General features: G+C 36.2%; 1 protein-coding gene across 2 annotated transcripts; it reads right to left on the bottom strand.

Annotated features, from left to right (window-relative positions):
- Positions 1 to 319: 319 nt before the first annotated feature.
- On the bottom strand, positions 320 to 18,355 carry LOC125057192 (TOM1-like protein 2). Of its 2 annotated transcripts, XM_047660712.1 has the most exons (13): positions 18,200 to 18,354; positions 17,739 to 17,986; positions 15,198 to 15,305; positions 12,621 to 12,716; positions 11,847 to 11,948; positions 9,914 to 10,060; positions 9,248 to 9,399; positions 8,952 to 9,025; positions 8,299 to 8,364; positions 7,084 to 7,186; positions 6,198 to 6,285; positions 1,386 to 1,445; positions 320 to 1,104 (listed from the first exon to the last, which is right to left on the bottom strand). In XM_047660712.1, the coding sequence occupies exons 1-13, from the start codon at positions 18,252 to 18,254 to the stop codon at positions 928 to 930; spliced, it is 1,476 nt and encodes a 491-aa protein (XP_047516668.1). In that variant the 5' UTR covers positions 18,255 to 18,354; the 3' UTR covers positions 320 to 927. The 2 variants fall into 2 exon arrangements, with proteins under 2 accessions (XP_047516668.1, XP_047516669.1); XM_047660713.1 differs by lacking the exon at positions 1,386 to 1,445 and having other exon boundaries at positions 18,200 to 18,355.
- Positions 18,356 to 18,461: the final 106 nt, after the last annotated feature.

Genomic DNA, 18,461 nt, shown 5'->3' with positions numbered 1-18,461 from the left:
AATGCATTTTCGAGGATTCCTACAAAAAATTATATTTGAGAGATTTACTTACTTTTTGCTGACAAGAGGGGGAGGGGGGATAAATTGCAGTAAATCTGCTTACGTCATACTTGAACAGCCCCTAACAGAAATATAGATTGAAAAAAAGAGGGTGAGTTTCAGAAACTAGATTTAACGAACTGACTTCCATATGTCAAAATCCAATACATTTTTGACGAAACTGAACGCAAAGTCTCATTTCTGAATCTTATCCCAAAAGTCGGAGTCGCGCCATATACAGTTCAAAAATAGCTGGTTACAAAGGAGACTGGAGATTTGTATAATAAAAAATCTCTTAAAATTAATCTTAATACATAAGGTGCATATTCCGGTACATATACAATATGAGTTCAACGACACTCCGACCGATTTATTCATAACGCCACAGCATACCCGTTGCCATGGCAACAAACGCCCCGTTAAACAGGAACTGGACTGAGCACAAAATGGGAAACTTTGGGTCTGTTTCACAATGTATGGATAAAGTACTAAATAGCTATGCAACACATAAATTATTTGATGTATTTGACATTTCATCGGTGTCATAACTTATGATGGACTTTATGTGACGAATAGCTATCTGACAGTCGTGAAACGCAACAATAGTATTTATCCTGCCAATAAGTAATAAATAGCTAATTTGGAACTTATGTAGAACTTATCCGTACATTGTGAAACAGACCCTTAGTAAGTTAAACATATATGAGTTATGATAGAACTCAGTCCGAATTACCCCTTAAAAGATTAGCCATTCTTAAAATTCATAATTTTCTCAATAAACATAAGACATATTGCCTTCAACGATTTTCGCTTATAGACGCCTTAGAGGCGTAAAGGTCTAATCATGGTGGGAGTGACGTCACAGACCTGGTCCTTCGATCCGGATTGTTATAGGGCGAACATCGAATCTTGATCCTTGTTGATCTGTCGGTGCCTGGGCGTGTTGCCTGTGTTATTGGCGTCAGGGAGGCTGTCTGCTGCGGCGGCTCTCTCTGCTAGAAACTTCTCGAAGTCACTGCTCGTTACACTTTCTTGTCCAGCGTTGGCGTTGGCTTCTGTGGCGGCCTATATTGACGTGTTTTAATCCAATTAAAATTGTTAAAAACACTATAAGCGAAAGCGTTTCTATTGTATAGTAATTGTTCATGTGCTTTTTAAATGAATTAATTATATCCGAAAATCAATCATTTAAGGGAGATGTGCTGTCGTGGTAAGCAAATAAAAATAGATTAAACAAAAACAAAACAAAAATTATATGGTAGTAAAAGAAATTGATTCAAAATAAAACCAGAGTAATTAAGTGAATTAACAAAGAGATTGTAAAATAAAAAGAAACGAAAAATCACCTTTTCTTGTTCTAACCAAGCAGATATCTCATCGATTTCCCTTTGATCCATTCCCGATGGCTGTCAAAATAAATTAAGGTAAAACAAAAAAAAAAACAAAAATTGGTCTAAATATAAATGAATACATATTATACTAATTTTTAAAGGTGTTAAGGAATATTCCTTAAAAACTTCAATGCATTCAAGTTTTAGAACAATCAAACAAACGTTAAACCATGATTAAAGTTTCCTCCCTTCCCTCCTCCTCCACACCTTCCCAATAGAATATTTTTTAACTATATCTTCTGTTTGCGGTTCGTACTATTTATTAAATAATTTCTTTTGTACAAAAAATTTCAAGGCTGTTTTACAGTATGTAAAAGTGGTAAGTTAGTTTAATTCATATTTTTTTTTTTCTGCGGTTATTTGCAATCAGCCCCAAGGCTATGAGCAAATTTTTTCTGTGGTGCTGTCATGTGGAGTGACTTCCCATTGGAAGCATCTACTCATCTTCTGTCTAGAGCTACTGCCGGTCTTCTAGCTCTAGAATATGGTGACGTTTTAGTCGACTCACATACTGTCTAATGGTGAGTTGGCGAGCAAGTGTATTCGGGTGACAGCTTAGCCGCTCTTTGTACTTAGCTGCCAGTCTCCGGATTTCTTCTTTGATTGTTCTTATGTTGAGGTGCTCGTGAACTTCGTTGTTTGTAATGTACCAGGGTACTTTTGCAACTGCTCTTAGGATCTTGTTCTGTTGTCGCTGGAGTATGTTTATGTTGGTATCACTTGCGCTGCCCCATAGTTGGAGGCCATATGTCCAAATGGGCTTAAGGATGACTTTATATATAAGAAGTTTGTTATCTAGAGAAAGTTTTGAGTTTCTACCTAGCATCCAGTAAAGGCTGTTGTAATTTAGCTGTAGCTCCTGCTTTTTACATTTGATGTGGTGCCTCCACGTTAATACACGATCAATGTGTAAGCCAAGATATCTTACATGGTCGCTGTGGGGCAGACAGGGGTTGAATATTGGAAAGTAAGAGTGGGAAATATTCTGCTTGATCTTACATAGCAGGCCTTTGTGCCAGACCTTGTCAAATGCTTGTTGGATATCCAGAAATGCTGATGAGCAGTATTCCCTTTGTTCTAAGGACTTTCTTATGGCGTCACATACTCTGTGAGCTTGTTCCACTGTGCCATGGTATTGTCTGAAGCCGAATTGATGATCTGGTATTACTTTGCGCTCCACAAGGCTTGGCACAATTCTACGAAGTATTGTCTTTTCCAATACCTTGGAAAGAGTAGGCAACAGACTGATTGGTCGGTAGGATGTTTTTTCGGTCATCAGTTTGCCAGCCTTATAAATCATGATGATTTCTGAGATTTTCCACGCAACTGGGAAGTAGCCTATTCGTAACATAGCATTGAAGAGTATAGTGATGAAGATCATAGCCTTTCTCGGTAGTTCCATCAATACTTCTTTAGTTATCAGGTCTTAACCTGGTGCCTTTTTACTGTCCAGGCATTTGATAGTTTTTATGACTTCTGCAGGCGACACAGGTCTAGGGGGATGATCCATTTGAAGGTCTTGATTTAGAACTTGGTCAACATATTCATCTGATGAGTTGTCCAGTGTTACATTAGGTTTAAAGGAGCTTGTTAGATAGTTCGCAAACAAGTCCGCTTTGTCCTGGCTCGTTCTGGCCCAGACGTTTTCCTTTTTAATTGGGGCTTTTGATTTGTTAGGTGATTTTCCAGAGCGAATAGTTGCTGGCCTTAGGAGCGGTTAGAGACTCCAACTTTGCTTGCATTGTTAAGTCATTAACATTCTTTATAGCTTCCTTCAATTCTACAATGGCTTTATTAAGGGCTGTCTTGTCTTGTGGATGACGACTCAGTTGCCAAACTCTGCGCAATCTGCGTTTCTCCTGAATCATCATCTTTATTTCCAATGGTATGTTTGTGTGCTGGTTTTTGTGTTCAGTAGTAGGCGTGCTTCTCCACGCAGCAGCTTGTATGAGATTAGTAAACTGCACTAGTGCTGTTTCAATTTCCTCTGATTCTTTAAGTCTGACATTTAGATTAAGGTTTTCATCTATGTGTTCCCTGAAGGAAGGCCAATCAGTTTGCTGGTTATACAATCTTATCGGTCTCTCGACTTCAATTATAGTGGAGCTGACAGTTAATAAGACTGGAGTGTGATCAGATGAACCATCAGCACATGATTCGATCTTCATGTATTGTTTAGAGAGTCCTTTTGTTAGGAAGAAATCGAGGATGTCCGGGATTCGATTGTGATCAGCTGGCCAGTTGGTAGGTTCTGATGGAGCAATTATGTTTAGGTGATTTGTATCGATGCTCAACATCAATTGTCTTCCCCTAGTTGTTATTAATCTTGACCCCCAATGCACATGTTTGGAGTTCCAGTCGCCTCCTGTTATAAAGCGATTGCCTAGAGTCGAGAAGAAATGAGAGAACAGGTCGGCGTCTATTCGATGTTTTGGTGGACAGTAAACAGCTGAGACATTAAAGTATCCACCTCTGTCTTGTATTGCGACCGTAGTGGCTTGTATTTGCTCGGTTCTATATTCAGGCAGTAGATGGTGCTTTATTTTGTTTCTAATAACTATAGCTGATCCTGCATGTCCTGTTCCATCTGGGTGGTTCGTGGTGTATATCTGGAACCCTTTAATTTTGACAGTGGTTTTGTCTGTGCAGTGTGCTTCCGATATTAGGACTATGTCTAGCTTGTGCTCAGTTATTAGTATCTCGAGTTCATTTTTATTGGGTGAGAGACCATTTATGTTCCAGGTCGCCAGTCTTAACCCAAGGCCGGTTAGCCTTGTAGTTTGGTTATGAGCGTAGTCATGAGACTCATTAGAGTACTCATTTGTTGTAATATTAAGTCAAATTTCTCATTTTGTTTGGTGAGGAGAGTTTCTAATAATGTAGGGTTTTGGTTAGCATCAGGTGAAGCATTTTCTTTGTCTGGAACTTTTCTAGCAGCTCCCACGTAAGAGAGTGGTTCGTTTTCCTTACCAATGAAGGAAGATTGTTGGGCAGTGTTTCTTGGAGCGTTTACGGCTTGAATCGTGTTTTCTTTTGCGGTAATGTGTCTGTCAGTTCTTTGATGGCCATATTTGTTAGTTTTTCTAGCAAGAATTTCTCTGTATACTTCACAACCCTTATAGTTCGCCGGGTGTGAGCCATTACATAGTGCACATTGGGCGGGTGTATTTCTATCCCGCTTTGGACAGTCTGAGGTTTTATGTGCTTGCGCACACTTCACGCAGCGGAAAGGTCTCATGCAGTAGTTCTTTGTGTGTCCATATTGCTGACACCGTTGGCACTGTACTATTGAGTTTTTCTTTTTGGGATCCTCTATGGTTACAGATTGGTGGTAGATGTATTTAATTTCTTTAGCTGCCTTATTGTTGTGGCTAGGTAGGAGATTAACAAAGAATGTTGAGGTAGGTTTTTTTTCTGGGCCATATCTGGAATTAATAATTTCCCCGACCACAGTATTTCCAGTTTTTTCAATTTCATCCTTTATCTCGCTTATAGGTGTTGTGTGGTGAAGATTCCGAATGACAATACGACAGGGTCGTTCTTCCTTTTTGTTAAATGTGTGACCAATTAAGCCACTAACACGGAATTTAGTGATGATTTTTTTGTAGGCCTCTGTATCTAGGGTGTTGATTCTTAGTTGGTTTCTGTTCATTATCCGAAATGTAAATGAGCTTTTATCTGTAACTGTTTCCACAAGTTCCGTTATTGACATCTTCTATACCATATAATATTATGGGTGGAGGCTTGCTGGGTTTTTTTTCCACTGGTTTTTTTGTTGTAGTGGGTTCTTCCATTAGGTCAATTGTTAGTTGACTGAACATATTGCTGCTGGTTATATTCTCTGGAGAGTCACTGACTTTTTTTCGTTTTGGATTTCTCGTGCTTGGTACTCTTTGCCAAGACGGGGGGCATGGAGTGCCTTGCTGGATTGGTGCATTTTGCATGGTCGTGTCTCTCGGTAGTTCTGTCACGGTTTGTGAGCTTTCTGGAGGGTTACTTCCTAAGGAATTGCTTCTGGGCCTGGTGACGAACAAGCTGCGGTGAATGTCCTGCTGGGTTAACTTTTTCCTTGGGCCACTCATTTTATTATACGATCACTGTTGTGTAAAATAGTTTATCATATAATGTAAGCACCCCTAATTCATATAAAACACGACTTTTAAAGGAGTTTAGGAGTAAAATAACTTTTATATAATCATGTATTAACCTAAAAATCTATTATTTATTAATTCAATATATTTTAAAGAAAATTATGACGTAACACCGCGTTTTGGCAGGTTTGTGAAATTATGAATATTTAATTTGAAATTTACAGCCAAAACAGAATAAAAAATAACAATTGGTAAAATTTCTAGTCATTAATAAATAATCTGAAATTTGTCATCAAATAGCCCATTGTAAAAATAAAACTCTAAGGTTTAACCCTGCCTCTGCCAAAGTCTTAAACGAAGCTTCTTTTCTGAAATCGGATAAGGGAGCGTTCAAGTATTACGTCACGCAAATTTTGGAGATTATTGACCCCCCCCCCCTCATGTTACACGCCGTAACGTTTTTCTGCACCCAATAGTAAAACGTTTCGTGACCACCCAGTGACTCTTTATACCTAAAAGTTACCATTATGTGGTGTAAAGTACTGGAAAGTCGAAAATAATATTAACAATAACGCGTAATTCAATCTCCGCCCCGCATCGTAACGTTTTACAGAAGGACCCCACCCCCAAAATTCGTTACGTAATACTTGAACGCTCCCTAACAAAGAATAATTACCAAGGGTTGCTGGGTCGCTCGTGTGTTAGCGGCCGTTGCTAATCCCGCTGTCGTCTGCTCCTCTAAGTTGTCCGCGTAACTGCTTCCACTTAAAGAAAACAAATTAGGTGAAATGATAGACAATTAGGTTGTAAAAATAAGAAACATGAGTTTTTGTATTAGTTGTACATTTCCTGGGCCATCGGGGTGCTTTAAATAATAGATGAATTTAGTTTTACTCTATATTAACCACTCGTCGTACAACACTAGAATATAAGCGAAATAATGTTAATTGCTATGTAACGAATGAATGCAATGTAACAGTCGAAGAGAGTGGCTACGTCCGGCGATATTCTTGGGGCGGAACTCCGACGATTTAGGAAATCGCCACGCTTATAAAACTAAGCATGACTGAGTCAGCAAAATGTACAGCCTTGGCTCGTATTTTTATAACAATTCTAATAATAATACTAAAACTACTTACTATTATTACTACTTATTGTAATTAATTTATTAACATTAAGTTAATCCAAAAAAATATTGAATAAAACTCGCTGATATTCGCCCGAAGCAAGCAGCGCTTAGATTTATTATACAATAGTTAAATTTTTGATATGTTTAAATAAATAAATATATTACTAATAATATTTTTCAAATAAATAAATAATAACAGACATACATTGCAAAGAACTCCCTAGAGGTACAGTGCCTTTAAAAACCTGTTCATATACATTTATTTTTTATAAAAAGGGGCAAACGGGCAGGAGGTTCACCTGATGTTAAGTGATGCCACTGCCCATGGACTCACATTGCCAGAGGTGCGTTGCCGGCTTTTTTATAATTAGAACGCTCTTTTCTTGAAGGACCCTAAGTCGAATTGGTTGGTTTTAGGTTTATGTTTTCTTACCCAGTTTTGGAAGATTCATACGTGACATTTCGAGATTGAGCGAACATATCAAACTCGTCCTTGGAGCCGCTTGGAGACTTCTCAATCTTCGTGTCTGTCACACCTATAATGTTAAAGTACTTTATTATTTAAAAAAAGGGAGCGTGTACTTATGTAAGAAGTTATACTTCTTTGGGTTTCTTTATTTTTTTTTAAATATTAAATAATTAATTAATATTAATAATAATTATTATTATTATTTAATTATTCATTCAATTTAATAACTAAGGTAGGATGTTTCATAACCTTTTAACTAAGTAACAATAGGTCTTTGTGAAAAAGCATTGCTAAATTTCTTTGAAAAAATAATTAAAACTCCTTTATTTGTTTAAAAGGTACTACAAAGGTCATTATGGTAATTCAAAATTCTTGGCATAGCGGCTAACTTCACGCATATTCTCTTTCTTTTTACTTATAGATTGTCTTATTTCCATCTCGCTCGCGCACGCTCGGCGCCCGGCTATAATCACACTGATAATGTTGTGTCTCAGGTGCGCGCGCATCGTAAAATTTCACTCTCATCAATTTTTCATAACGCGCCTAAAGAAGTATAACTTCAAAAAGCACACTAGTCACGACGAACGACGGCTGTGGAGATGATACGGGTGGAAATTAGTACGTCCAATGACGAAACTCACCTGCAGGAATAAACCCGAACGCTACGCAGTAAATGCGACAGAAGATGTAGTGAGAGCCCCACATCTTTCTTTTTATAGAACGGGGGGCAAACGGGCAGGAGGCTCATCTGATGTTAAGTGATACCGCCGCCCATGGACATTCAATGGCAGAAGGCTCGCGAGTGCGTTGCCGGCCTTTTAAGAATTGGGACGCTCTTTTCTTGAAGTCGAACTGGTTCGGAAATACTTCAGTGGGCAGCTGGTTCCACATAGTGGTGGTGCGCGGCAAAAACTGCCTTGAAAAACATCTCTACGTTACGCCGAGGGATTAAGTCGCTCGACGTACATAATAAGATTTACAGTGACGATAAGTTAACAAAGTGTAAATATATAAATAAATGAATAAACTTATCACTTAATATTTTACAAAGACATCATTTAATACTCTGGTGGTATGTTTTTATTATTCAAATATAATATTTATTTCTTCAATTTTTTAAGAATATAACCAAAAGGAATGGTCAAAAATACTTTATTAATTACATTTAATAATACATACTTAATTTAGCAATATCAGGAACATCGTCACTTAGATCGATGAGTGCGTCCTCCTCTTTCTTGGGGGCTGAAAGTGAAATTTGAATTTAGAATAAAAGAACAAAAAGCCAGGGCGAAATTCAAATTAAATTCGAAATTCCTTTGCAGATTCGAAATTTAAATATGAATGCACTCTAAAATCAGGGGCTTGAGACAAAATCACTTTGCGATAAGCGTGACCCACTAAATATGCTCGTGACAAACCTGTGAGTATGATCATTGTCGAAAGGTGATTTTTCTCTCAAGCGCCAGGACACGCCAGAAATCAGACCATACGGCGATGAAAAATTATTAAAAAAAAAAAGACCAAAAAAATTTTGACTACAGCTAAGGGAGCGTTCAAGTATTACGTCACGCAATGTTTGGAGATTATTAACCCCCCCTATTTAAAGCGCCGTAACGTTTTTCTGTACCCAAGTATAGTAAAACGTTTCTTGACCACCTAGTGACTCTATCGTAACGTTGTACAAAAGAACCCCCCCCCAAAATTCGTTACGTAATACTTGAACGCTCCCTAACTTCAGGGTGTCGGTGTCATTTGTGTCTATCGTAAAAATTAACTCTCATCATTTTTCCCTAACTCGCCAAGAAAATAAGAATAATATATAAACTAACGTGATACGGTCCCAGGAACTCCCATGGCGGCACCGAGAATGGCCGATGGCGTGGCAACACCGGTAGCTGCGTTTCTGTTTTGAAATTCATTAATTTAATAATTGCGTTTTGGATTTAGTCAAGTATAAACATAATCTCAAAAAAAAAGTGTTTACTGAAAAAAAAAATTTTTTTTTCGTTTTAAATTTTACACATTTAACGTTTAAAGTTATGTATTATTATAAATAATAGTCACCGTGACCACGCACGCAAATAGTTGTACATTTAACGTTTCTATATAGTAATCTTTCGCTTACCGGTTGCTGGTTAGGCGAGAGTGTCTCAGGAGTAAGTTGTGTAACTGATCGTTAGTTAGCAATAGTTGGGCTGTCAAAGGGCACTCGTCAGATACACGCCCCACTAATTCTGCCACCCGACTTTGCATGGCACGGAGTGTGTCTGCCAACTCCTAAGAGTATAATTTTGATATTAACAATGACTCATTGAGCTTTTAGAGAGCCTTCATCGTTCTAGAAAGTGTTAATTACGTACACACATACTACTGATACTGTCTTGATGTATTTTCTTACTTCATATATTTTTTAAATAATTACCACACAAAAAAGTAGAGTCAATGTCCTCAAAATTATTATTACATCGAACAATCGGGCTGTGTTTAAAAAAATCTAAGCAAAGTTGTCAAATGACATTGGTATGTTTTTTTTGTACAAGTAACGGTATCTTTTCTGGATTAGCCCCCTACTTTCTATATAATAAATACCTTAAACACAAGAGAAACTTCCAGAAACTATATTAAGGTTTAATTAGTAACATTTTAGGTAGTGCGCACGAAGTGCTAAAGTATTTTAACATTTAAAATAAAAACAATTAAATTGATACGATAGAAGGCGGCCTGAATATTTTTTAGTAATTTTCGGATTATTAATAATTAAAATTAATATTAGGGGCGAAAAAATACGTACATCAAGCAATTGTATGTCAGACTCGTGATGCTGCGTGAACGGCTGTGCTGTCAGTTCGTTCAACATGTCATTCATAACTGTCATGTTGCCCTCAACCACGGATAGATCGGCCCGTAGCTTGCTTGTCTGACTCTCTGATAGCGTCACCTGTAATAAATAATAAAACATTTAATGCGATAGTAATATTTTATTAAAAGGTAAGTAAAAAAGGCCGGCAACGCACTCGCGAGCCCTCAGGCATTGAGAGTGTCCATGGGCGGTGGTATCACTTGAGCCTCCTGCCCGTTTTGCCACCTTCACTGTAAAAAAAAGTAAAATTACGACAAAAACTTTTAAGAATTTTACTGTTGTGAATTGTAATATTAAATTATTACAGTCGACTCTCGATGATTTGACACTCGTTAATTTGAATCTCTCGATAATTTGAATAAAATCAATGATAATTAGTCCCTTCGGTAATTTGAAGTTGAAAAAGTATTATCTTGCTCGCCAACATGCGATAATTTGAAATCCGGTCTTCCCTACTCTCTATAATTTGATGCGTTTATCATGCACATACCTGTCGTTTGTTTACATAAATGTTAATTGTTATAATAATTGTTAATACATAATAAGAATATAGAAATAATAAGTAACAAATTATGATCAAATTCTTATTTCCTTCAGTCGCCCCTGCCCCTCGTGGTTATTCAAACACTTGTTTTTTGAACTCTTGATAATTTGAAATTTATCTCTGGTCCCTTGAGTTTCAAATTATCGAGAGTCGACTGTATATCCATACTAGCTGACCCTGCAAACGTTTGTATGTACATATCTATCAACAATAAAAAAATAATAGGGGTTGATCGTAGAGGGGTGAAAATAAGGGGTTGTATGTATTTTTGTAAGCTGTATCATAAAAAATAAAAACAAAAAAAATTGTCTAAAAAATATTATTTTTTTTGGGGTAGTTGGGACCCACTTATCACTTAGGGGTTTGAAAGATATATAGTAGCAGATTCTCTGACTTAATGAATACGCATAAAAATTTTATAAGAAGCGATCGAGCCGTTTCGGAGGAGTATGGGAACGAACATTGTGACACAAGAATTTAATATATTAGATATTGTAAAACTATTGGTGTACGATTTAGAGTTGAGACTTATCGTCAAATATTTATATTATATTGGATAGCAAACATGATGACTTTGCAGACTAATTGTAAAAGATGACTAGAGATGTCCGTGTTTCTTAAGGTGCGTATCCATTTGAGGCAGACTCGGGGCGAGGCAGCCGCTCGATCCGAGGCCGCACAAGTGGAGACGCTGCCTCAACTTGAGGCACGCTGCGCCTTGAGGCAAATTGGTTGCCGCGAGCCGAGCCATATTTTGTCGGTTTTTTTGGCGTGCTCAAAGAAGCCTCAGTCCGAGCCGTGCACTTGGTGGAGACGGGCGTGTCGCCTCAGGTCGCAATGGACAACGAAACTGCAGTTTTTGCACCAGTGCTCATGCGTGTAAAATTTTTAAAGCTATCACCATCTTCAAACGTTATGTCCAATAGCAATTGGTCACATCCATGCTGAATTCTATTGCGATATAACTCTTTTATCCACATCGATGCTTCCTCTTTTGTATAGTTTTTTGTTGTATTCTCTTTTTTTTTATAATGTTAATGGCTATTAAAGCAGCGGCTACTCTACGCGCGTCTGGTGTCATCGCGTTCTTACTTTACACTAGTTTCGCCTTCGGATCTAGGCGAGGCGACATGCCTCAACTTGATCCGCAACGTGCCTCGAGCCTATGCCTCGGAGTGAGCAGCCTCGGTTTGCTTCAAGTCGAGGCTGCTCGGCCTGAGGCTGCTCTAATGGATACGCACCTTTACAGTGGCTACCATCTTTTATCAAATACCGTAACCATAGCAACAAAAACCACAATACCTATATTATTATACGTACCGTGCCAGTACTATTTTCAAGCGGCATTCGAATGGGAGAGCTCGGCGCCAAGACGTTACGCTGAGGAGAGCCAGCCATCGGCTCGCCACCATCAGGAACACTCTGACAAAATAATCCTTTTAGTTGACTTCAAAAAACTACCTTATTCGACGTGACTTTAATACATTCATCTACGGCCCCACAATTCTTTTTTACCCATACATCGCTATATCCCAGCACATTTTCCTTTCTAGTCAATTGGTTTGTCATGCTTTAGAAATATCTGCATCTCCCTTTTGTATTACGTGTTGTATAATTTTGGGTTAAGGGGCCGAGGGGTTCGAGTATTACGTAAGCAGATTTACTACAATTTATCCCCCCCCCTCTCGTCAGCAAAAGTAAGCAAAGCTCTCAAAAATAATAGTATATAAACGTATTATTTTTTTGTAGGACTCCTAGAAAATGCATGATGATGGCTGATGGAATCGCAAAATATTGTTACGAAAACAGGTTAGGTTGACTGCAATGTTTCTAGATTTTTCCACTAGCTCGTAAGTCGTAACAATATGATGCTAAGCTCAAAACTCAAAGACGGCTGCAACAATTTGAGTTTTTTTTTTGATTGAAGATCAAAAAGTTTATTTTATTTAACACTTAAGTTTTAATTCAGAAATGTGAAAAGTCTTATACCATACAAAATGTTCCATATGTTGGTATGTAGCTACTAAAAAGGTAGGCGCAGTAAAAAATCATATTAAGGCGCAAAAAAGTTCGCGGAGGCAGCCGTGTACTCACCCGTTGCGGCGTAAATATTGGTGCCATAGCGTCCAAATCGGTCATAGGAAATTCAACACCCTTGGTCCGTAATTCGTTGTACACTTGTACTACTCCCTGAAAATAAAGACATGTTCTATTATCTTTCATTAACGAATTAGCCTAATTATCATAATAAAACCCTCTAAAGAACGAGCAAAATAGGGTTGATCTGGGGCGCGCCCAAGATAGAACTCGATTGCCCCATTTCCACATAAGTCAAATTTAGGCAACTACTGCAGAAGAAAAGACAATTTTAACGAATGCTTTGCATATTTAATTTTACAATGGACACTGGGTTACAAACGAGTCATATAATAAAACAAAATATGTGACAAAATTGTTAAGATGCTACATAATACTACTATATTACCTTCATCAGTTGTGCATTAAAAATACTCCATAAATAAAAGACGCCGTAATCGACAACTCATAGTAAAAATGCAACACATGACATCGCTAAGGTTGTTATTTTTACCGCTTTTAGAACGAACAATGAAAATTCCAAAGTCTGAAATCGCTAAGACAAAGTATCGCCACTATTTCTTGTATGTCCTAAGTTCTTCGTACGACTGGTGGAATGAGTGTAACATAACACCCAATCCTTGACAATGCGGACAACTTGGATCAAATATCAAGTGTATACTTTGAAGCACTACAACTTCACTCGACACTATTATTTCGAATAATCCAGCCATAAGTTGCAGGGTTCATAACATTCTAATGTTAATCCAAATCGCAATGGGTAATTCCTTACGCTCGAACCCAATAATCAATCCACAATCTAAGATTGAAAATCTGAGATCAGACCGTAACAGTCGATCGATCTCCTATCTGCATCCTAATAACCAAACGAAGACAATCCATTTTTGGCGACGGATAAAATGCTCTTTGTCGTTCCATTTTACCGAGTTTTAACTCCTATTTGATAATAAATGTAAACCAAATAAAGTAAATAAAACCGTACAAATAACATTAAAATATACATGTGTATGTTTAAAACATAACAAACAATTTTTTTAATTATTTAAAAAACTGGTGTAAGTTAAAATCTGTTAAAATAATTAACTGTTGAAATCGAGCTTTCGTCAACTGTCATTTTCATACAAAGGTCTATCCACAGACACCGATACGACCTCCCATGGATAGCTTGTATCGACAGATGGCTAATACAATCCGTCGATCGGTTATTGGCACACCTGTTACATTTGGGTTAAGATTACTATCTAAGATGGTAAATTATGGATTATGATAGGTTATTGGGTTCGGGCGTAAATCATTTTAATATATACAACAAAACACATAAATTTAAATATAGCATTAATAACTATTTAACGTGTTGGATGTCACACAGATGAATTAAACAATGGAATGTTTTTATGTAAACTTGCTCATTCAGAAATGCCTTTCAGTTTAGAACGCCTTAGAAAAGCCTTATACAGAAATAAAAGAAGATCGATCTTATCTCTAAAATAACATCGGCCAGCAACAGAAGTGTGTCACACCAATTAAAGAACACTTAACGAAGTTATCGTTAACCTTATTCGATAGATATAAACGAAAATTTATAACATTATCATGTATATATTTACCAACCACAAACTATAGAGTACAAAATCCAGTGGGTTTTTGAACACATGATTTATATGATCCACTGAAGTATTTTTTCTGACTTTATCAAGATTGCAAATTGTTTTATTTACATAACTCGTTTACGTGTTTTTCAGTAAAAAACCCAATTTTCCGCTGTCCAAAATTTCTCGTTTGACTGACTTTGATACTTTCCTTACTTTTATACCACCTTTACATTTAATATCATCAACTCAATACCCACTGGAGTGGGTCGGACCACATATAACTTGTAGCGTTGCAAAAGTGGCATTTCCACTTCCGTAGAGATTTTATTATCCATTTAGACATTTACTTGTGGAAAACTATATCTATCTAGGACAAAGCATATCATTCTTCGAACAAACCTCGAGTGAAGTGGATAGACGGGTCAAGAAGGTGTGGGGCAAATAATGGTCACTATAGGTATATTTATATCTTAAACGAAAAGCTCTGGACTATATTGTTATGCCAACTCTACTATATGCCTGCCAAACCTGGACGTTTACCAGAGATATAGTTAACAAAATAAATGTTTTCCAAAGAGATCGAGTGACAAGGAAAGAACACGAAACGCAAACATAAATAACAAATGTATTCGATGTTGTTGAACAGGCATGTTAAAAGGCAGGCTAAAATAGAGATGGGCCGGACACGTCGCAAGAGTTAAAAACAATTGGTGGAGTGAACGAGGCCTACATTAGCAACAACGCGACCGGCGACACAATATGTACTCGCCAAGTCCAAGCAAGGGAACTTTAGAAGGAGTTGGAGGAGGCCCATGCCCTATTAATCCATTTACAGATTTAGTACGTGACCTTCCTTAACTATACCAGTAAAAAGACCATAAAACTAAGAAGAAAAAGTAAATAGGCAATATTTGTGCACAACTGTTTTTTTCATACATATAAACCTGGCCACGATTGCAATTAACGAAAAATAAAAGTTTACCTGCAACTCCGGTTGATTTTGAAAAGCATCCGCCCAGCACTGTATGAGACTCAAAACCTTTTCTTGTACAACCGTGGGCGGGTCATTTTTTGGGCCAATTAATTTTACCTGAAAATGAAGCTTAAATTAATAATATTAATTCGCTAACTCCTAGGCCTTGTTAGCCCAGTCTCAGGGGCTCAGCTCACATACTAAACATATATGAAATTTGAGTTAAGATAAAAATCATACAATCAACGTTGCATGCGCTCGACGTGACCCCAAGTTGGCTTGTATCAAATAACTATAAATTTTGCTTCAGAATGAGTCTTCATAGATAACTCCTTGTCACGTCAAAGCCCTCCTTCAAATTTCAATTTGCATATTTCTTTACTGTGAAGAAACTACTCGCGGAAGTGATTTAAATGAGATATAACGAAATTTTTAATCAATGATTTGCGCAATTAAATCATTGCTCTTACGATAAAGGTCAAGCGTCGTGACGAAACCGGAATGCCCTTTACTGGATGTGTCAGGCACAGCCTGACTAGCTTATCACCTCGTCTAATACCCAATACACTATCATCATCAACCTATTGTCTTTTATAATTGATAAATTTGTATTAGAAAACTGTATCTTACTATCTTGTGTAACATTATTAAATATTGTGAAATAATCTAATTTATATGCGATTATAGAATCAACAAAGTCATGAATGCTTATTATTTATATCAGCAATTTTTAACTTAACTTTATAAAACACTGCTTATGTAACAAGATCAAATATCTTAATGGCTACAATTAGAAGACATAAAAAACTTAGTAAATAAACATATATCTACATATTTTTAACTACTTTTTGTCATTTTAAGTCATTTCTGCATTCTCCGATTCAAAGTTCCTTTCGCATTGAACTCAAGGAATTAGTCTACTAGTCTTTTGTCATTAGTGTATACAAAATTTTACAGAAAGATCAGATTGATAAAATATTTTCTTATAAGACTCCAATTAGATCAAGAGATCAAGTAGCTAGGTACTTACCCCACCTAGCCACCTCACAGGCTTGCTTGGTAATGCATATGCATTCTTTAGCAGTTTTTATTGTTATGGACAAATACAAATTGTGCCCCAAATAAACCAAGACATAGATTACCCACAATATAATATAGCTCTGTTAAATATAGTGTTCTTTTATGTAAATGAAGCCGTTTGTGTTGACAGGTTGTAGAATGTCTTATTATCTCAGATGACATCATACAAGGGTACTGTCTCAGTTATTTACCTTTAATATGGACTATGTTGATTATATGGCTACTGCTTAATTTGGGATAATAATAATAATCGCTGTCAAATAATATATATATATAATTTATTTTTACCTTGTACATATTAATATTATTGCATATAAATCTTTTCCTTATTATTTTATCAATAAATCCTATCAAATCACTAAGAATTTAATTTTATAACCCCATAAAACATTATATTATGCATGGTTGGCTTTGTTTAATGTTGCATTTTATCATTGCAAAACAAAAACATAATAAAATTACAATTTTTTAGATTTCACTATTAATGCTGATAACTCAACTTTATCTACATTTGCAATATCAATAAAATGATAATTCACATCAATAAGAATAGATAGTTTTTCAGAGGCATGTGTATGACATTTTATCAGATAATTTATTTTTATCTTCTTTGATAATAAACTACATTTATCTTAATGTTCCATCATCATCTTTGCTTATATTCACAAAGTTGTTACAATTTATAAAGCCAAAAATTTCACAATAATTTTCAATAAGATCATGTTTTATTCTTACAATTTACCATGTGTAAGCAACAAAGCTTACTTAGCATTACCTTTGCCATTACTCAGTTGAGAGATGCTTCTGTTCCAGCTACTAGGCTAGAAAATACCTATGGCTTACGACCATGAAATGAGTGTCCATTTGCATGTCTTGTAAGTTGAGTCTATGTAGTTGAATAACTACATAATTGGTGAATATAGTATTTATTCTTTTTGATAAGAGTAAAGAGACTAATCATAAGCAAACGGACCTAACTAAAAGTATAGGGCTTTATAGATCATACAATCCCACTTATTTTTAATCGATTATTTATTGGAAATAAATATTTTTTTATTACTCTTATACTTATGGTACACTATAGATACTATAATAATCTTGCGTAAGGAAATAAAATAGGAGCTTGATAACTTTTAGAATTGAATTTGTATTAGCCTAGTGGCTTGAGCACAAGACTCTTATGCCTCATTCCAATACCAGCTGTGAGTCAATGTACTTTTTATTCTTTGTTCGCATTTAACACATAGCAAAGGAAAACTTTGTGAAGAAACCGCACTATAGTAAATCCAGAGTTTTATCATTTCTGGGATGTAGATGTGACATTAGTAGAACCTATGTAATTTTTTTAAAGTTTCATTCACACAATGTTCAAGGAAGTTAGTATCCAATATGCACAATATAGTCAAGGTGAACACCAATACCTACAGTAAATGACTAAGAACTAAGGTCAGATCAATTTGTGGTACTCACCAACTCAGATATAAACTCCTTATTACACACAAGAACATGGAAAGGTCTTCCACAATTCTTAACACAGCTCTCCAGTACAGTTAAACTGTACATAACAATTGTGTAGTTCTTCCCAGCACTTTGGGTCAGTCTTTTTCTAATTGCCTTTATGGCATCTTTAGGTCCATCTGCACTAGTGTTTATAATATCACATATTTCCATATTAAGGGCCCAATTTTCTGAAGGAAGGGATCCATCTGTGGCTTGTTCTGAAATAAAGATTTCATGTAGAGAAAATAAATGGTTTGTTAAGTAAAATTACACAAACCAACAAATGTTTTGTCTATCGGCTCTTATTTTGTGTAGAATAAAGCGAATGTACACAATGGATAAAGAAACTTAAATTTTTCTGTTTAAGTAATGCGTAACAGCAGAAAGTGAGGAAATTCTTATATTCTTTAAGGTATATATTTCAAACTTACCAATTTTTTGACCAACCGGTGTGGCAAATGGATTTCCTACTCCAAAGAAAGACATTTTAGCCTTTTAATAAAATACCCTTTTAAATAATAACAATTAAAAATTATTTTCACCGATTTCACTTGTCACCTTGTAAATAACAAAATGCAAAGATAAAGAATTAGATTTTGAAAGTTAGTTAGTGATGTCAGTGTCAGGTCAAAAAATGTCAAAATGTTAATGTTTAATTTACTTTATGTACTTTCAAAAATATAGAAAAATAAT

This window comes from Pieris napi, chromosome 16 (assembly GCF_905475465.1).
Source record: "Pieris napi chromosome 16, ilPieNapi1.2, whole genome shotgun sequence".
Classification (NCBI taxonomy): domain Eukaryota; kingdom Metazoa; phylum Arthropoda; class Insecta; order Lepidoptera; family Pieridae; genus Pieris; species Pieris napi.
The sequence above is the reverse complement of the archived record's forward strand: the minus strand, read 5'-3'. Positions and strand labels throughout refer to the sequence as shown.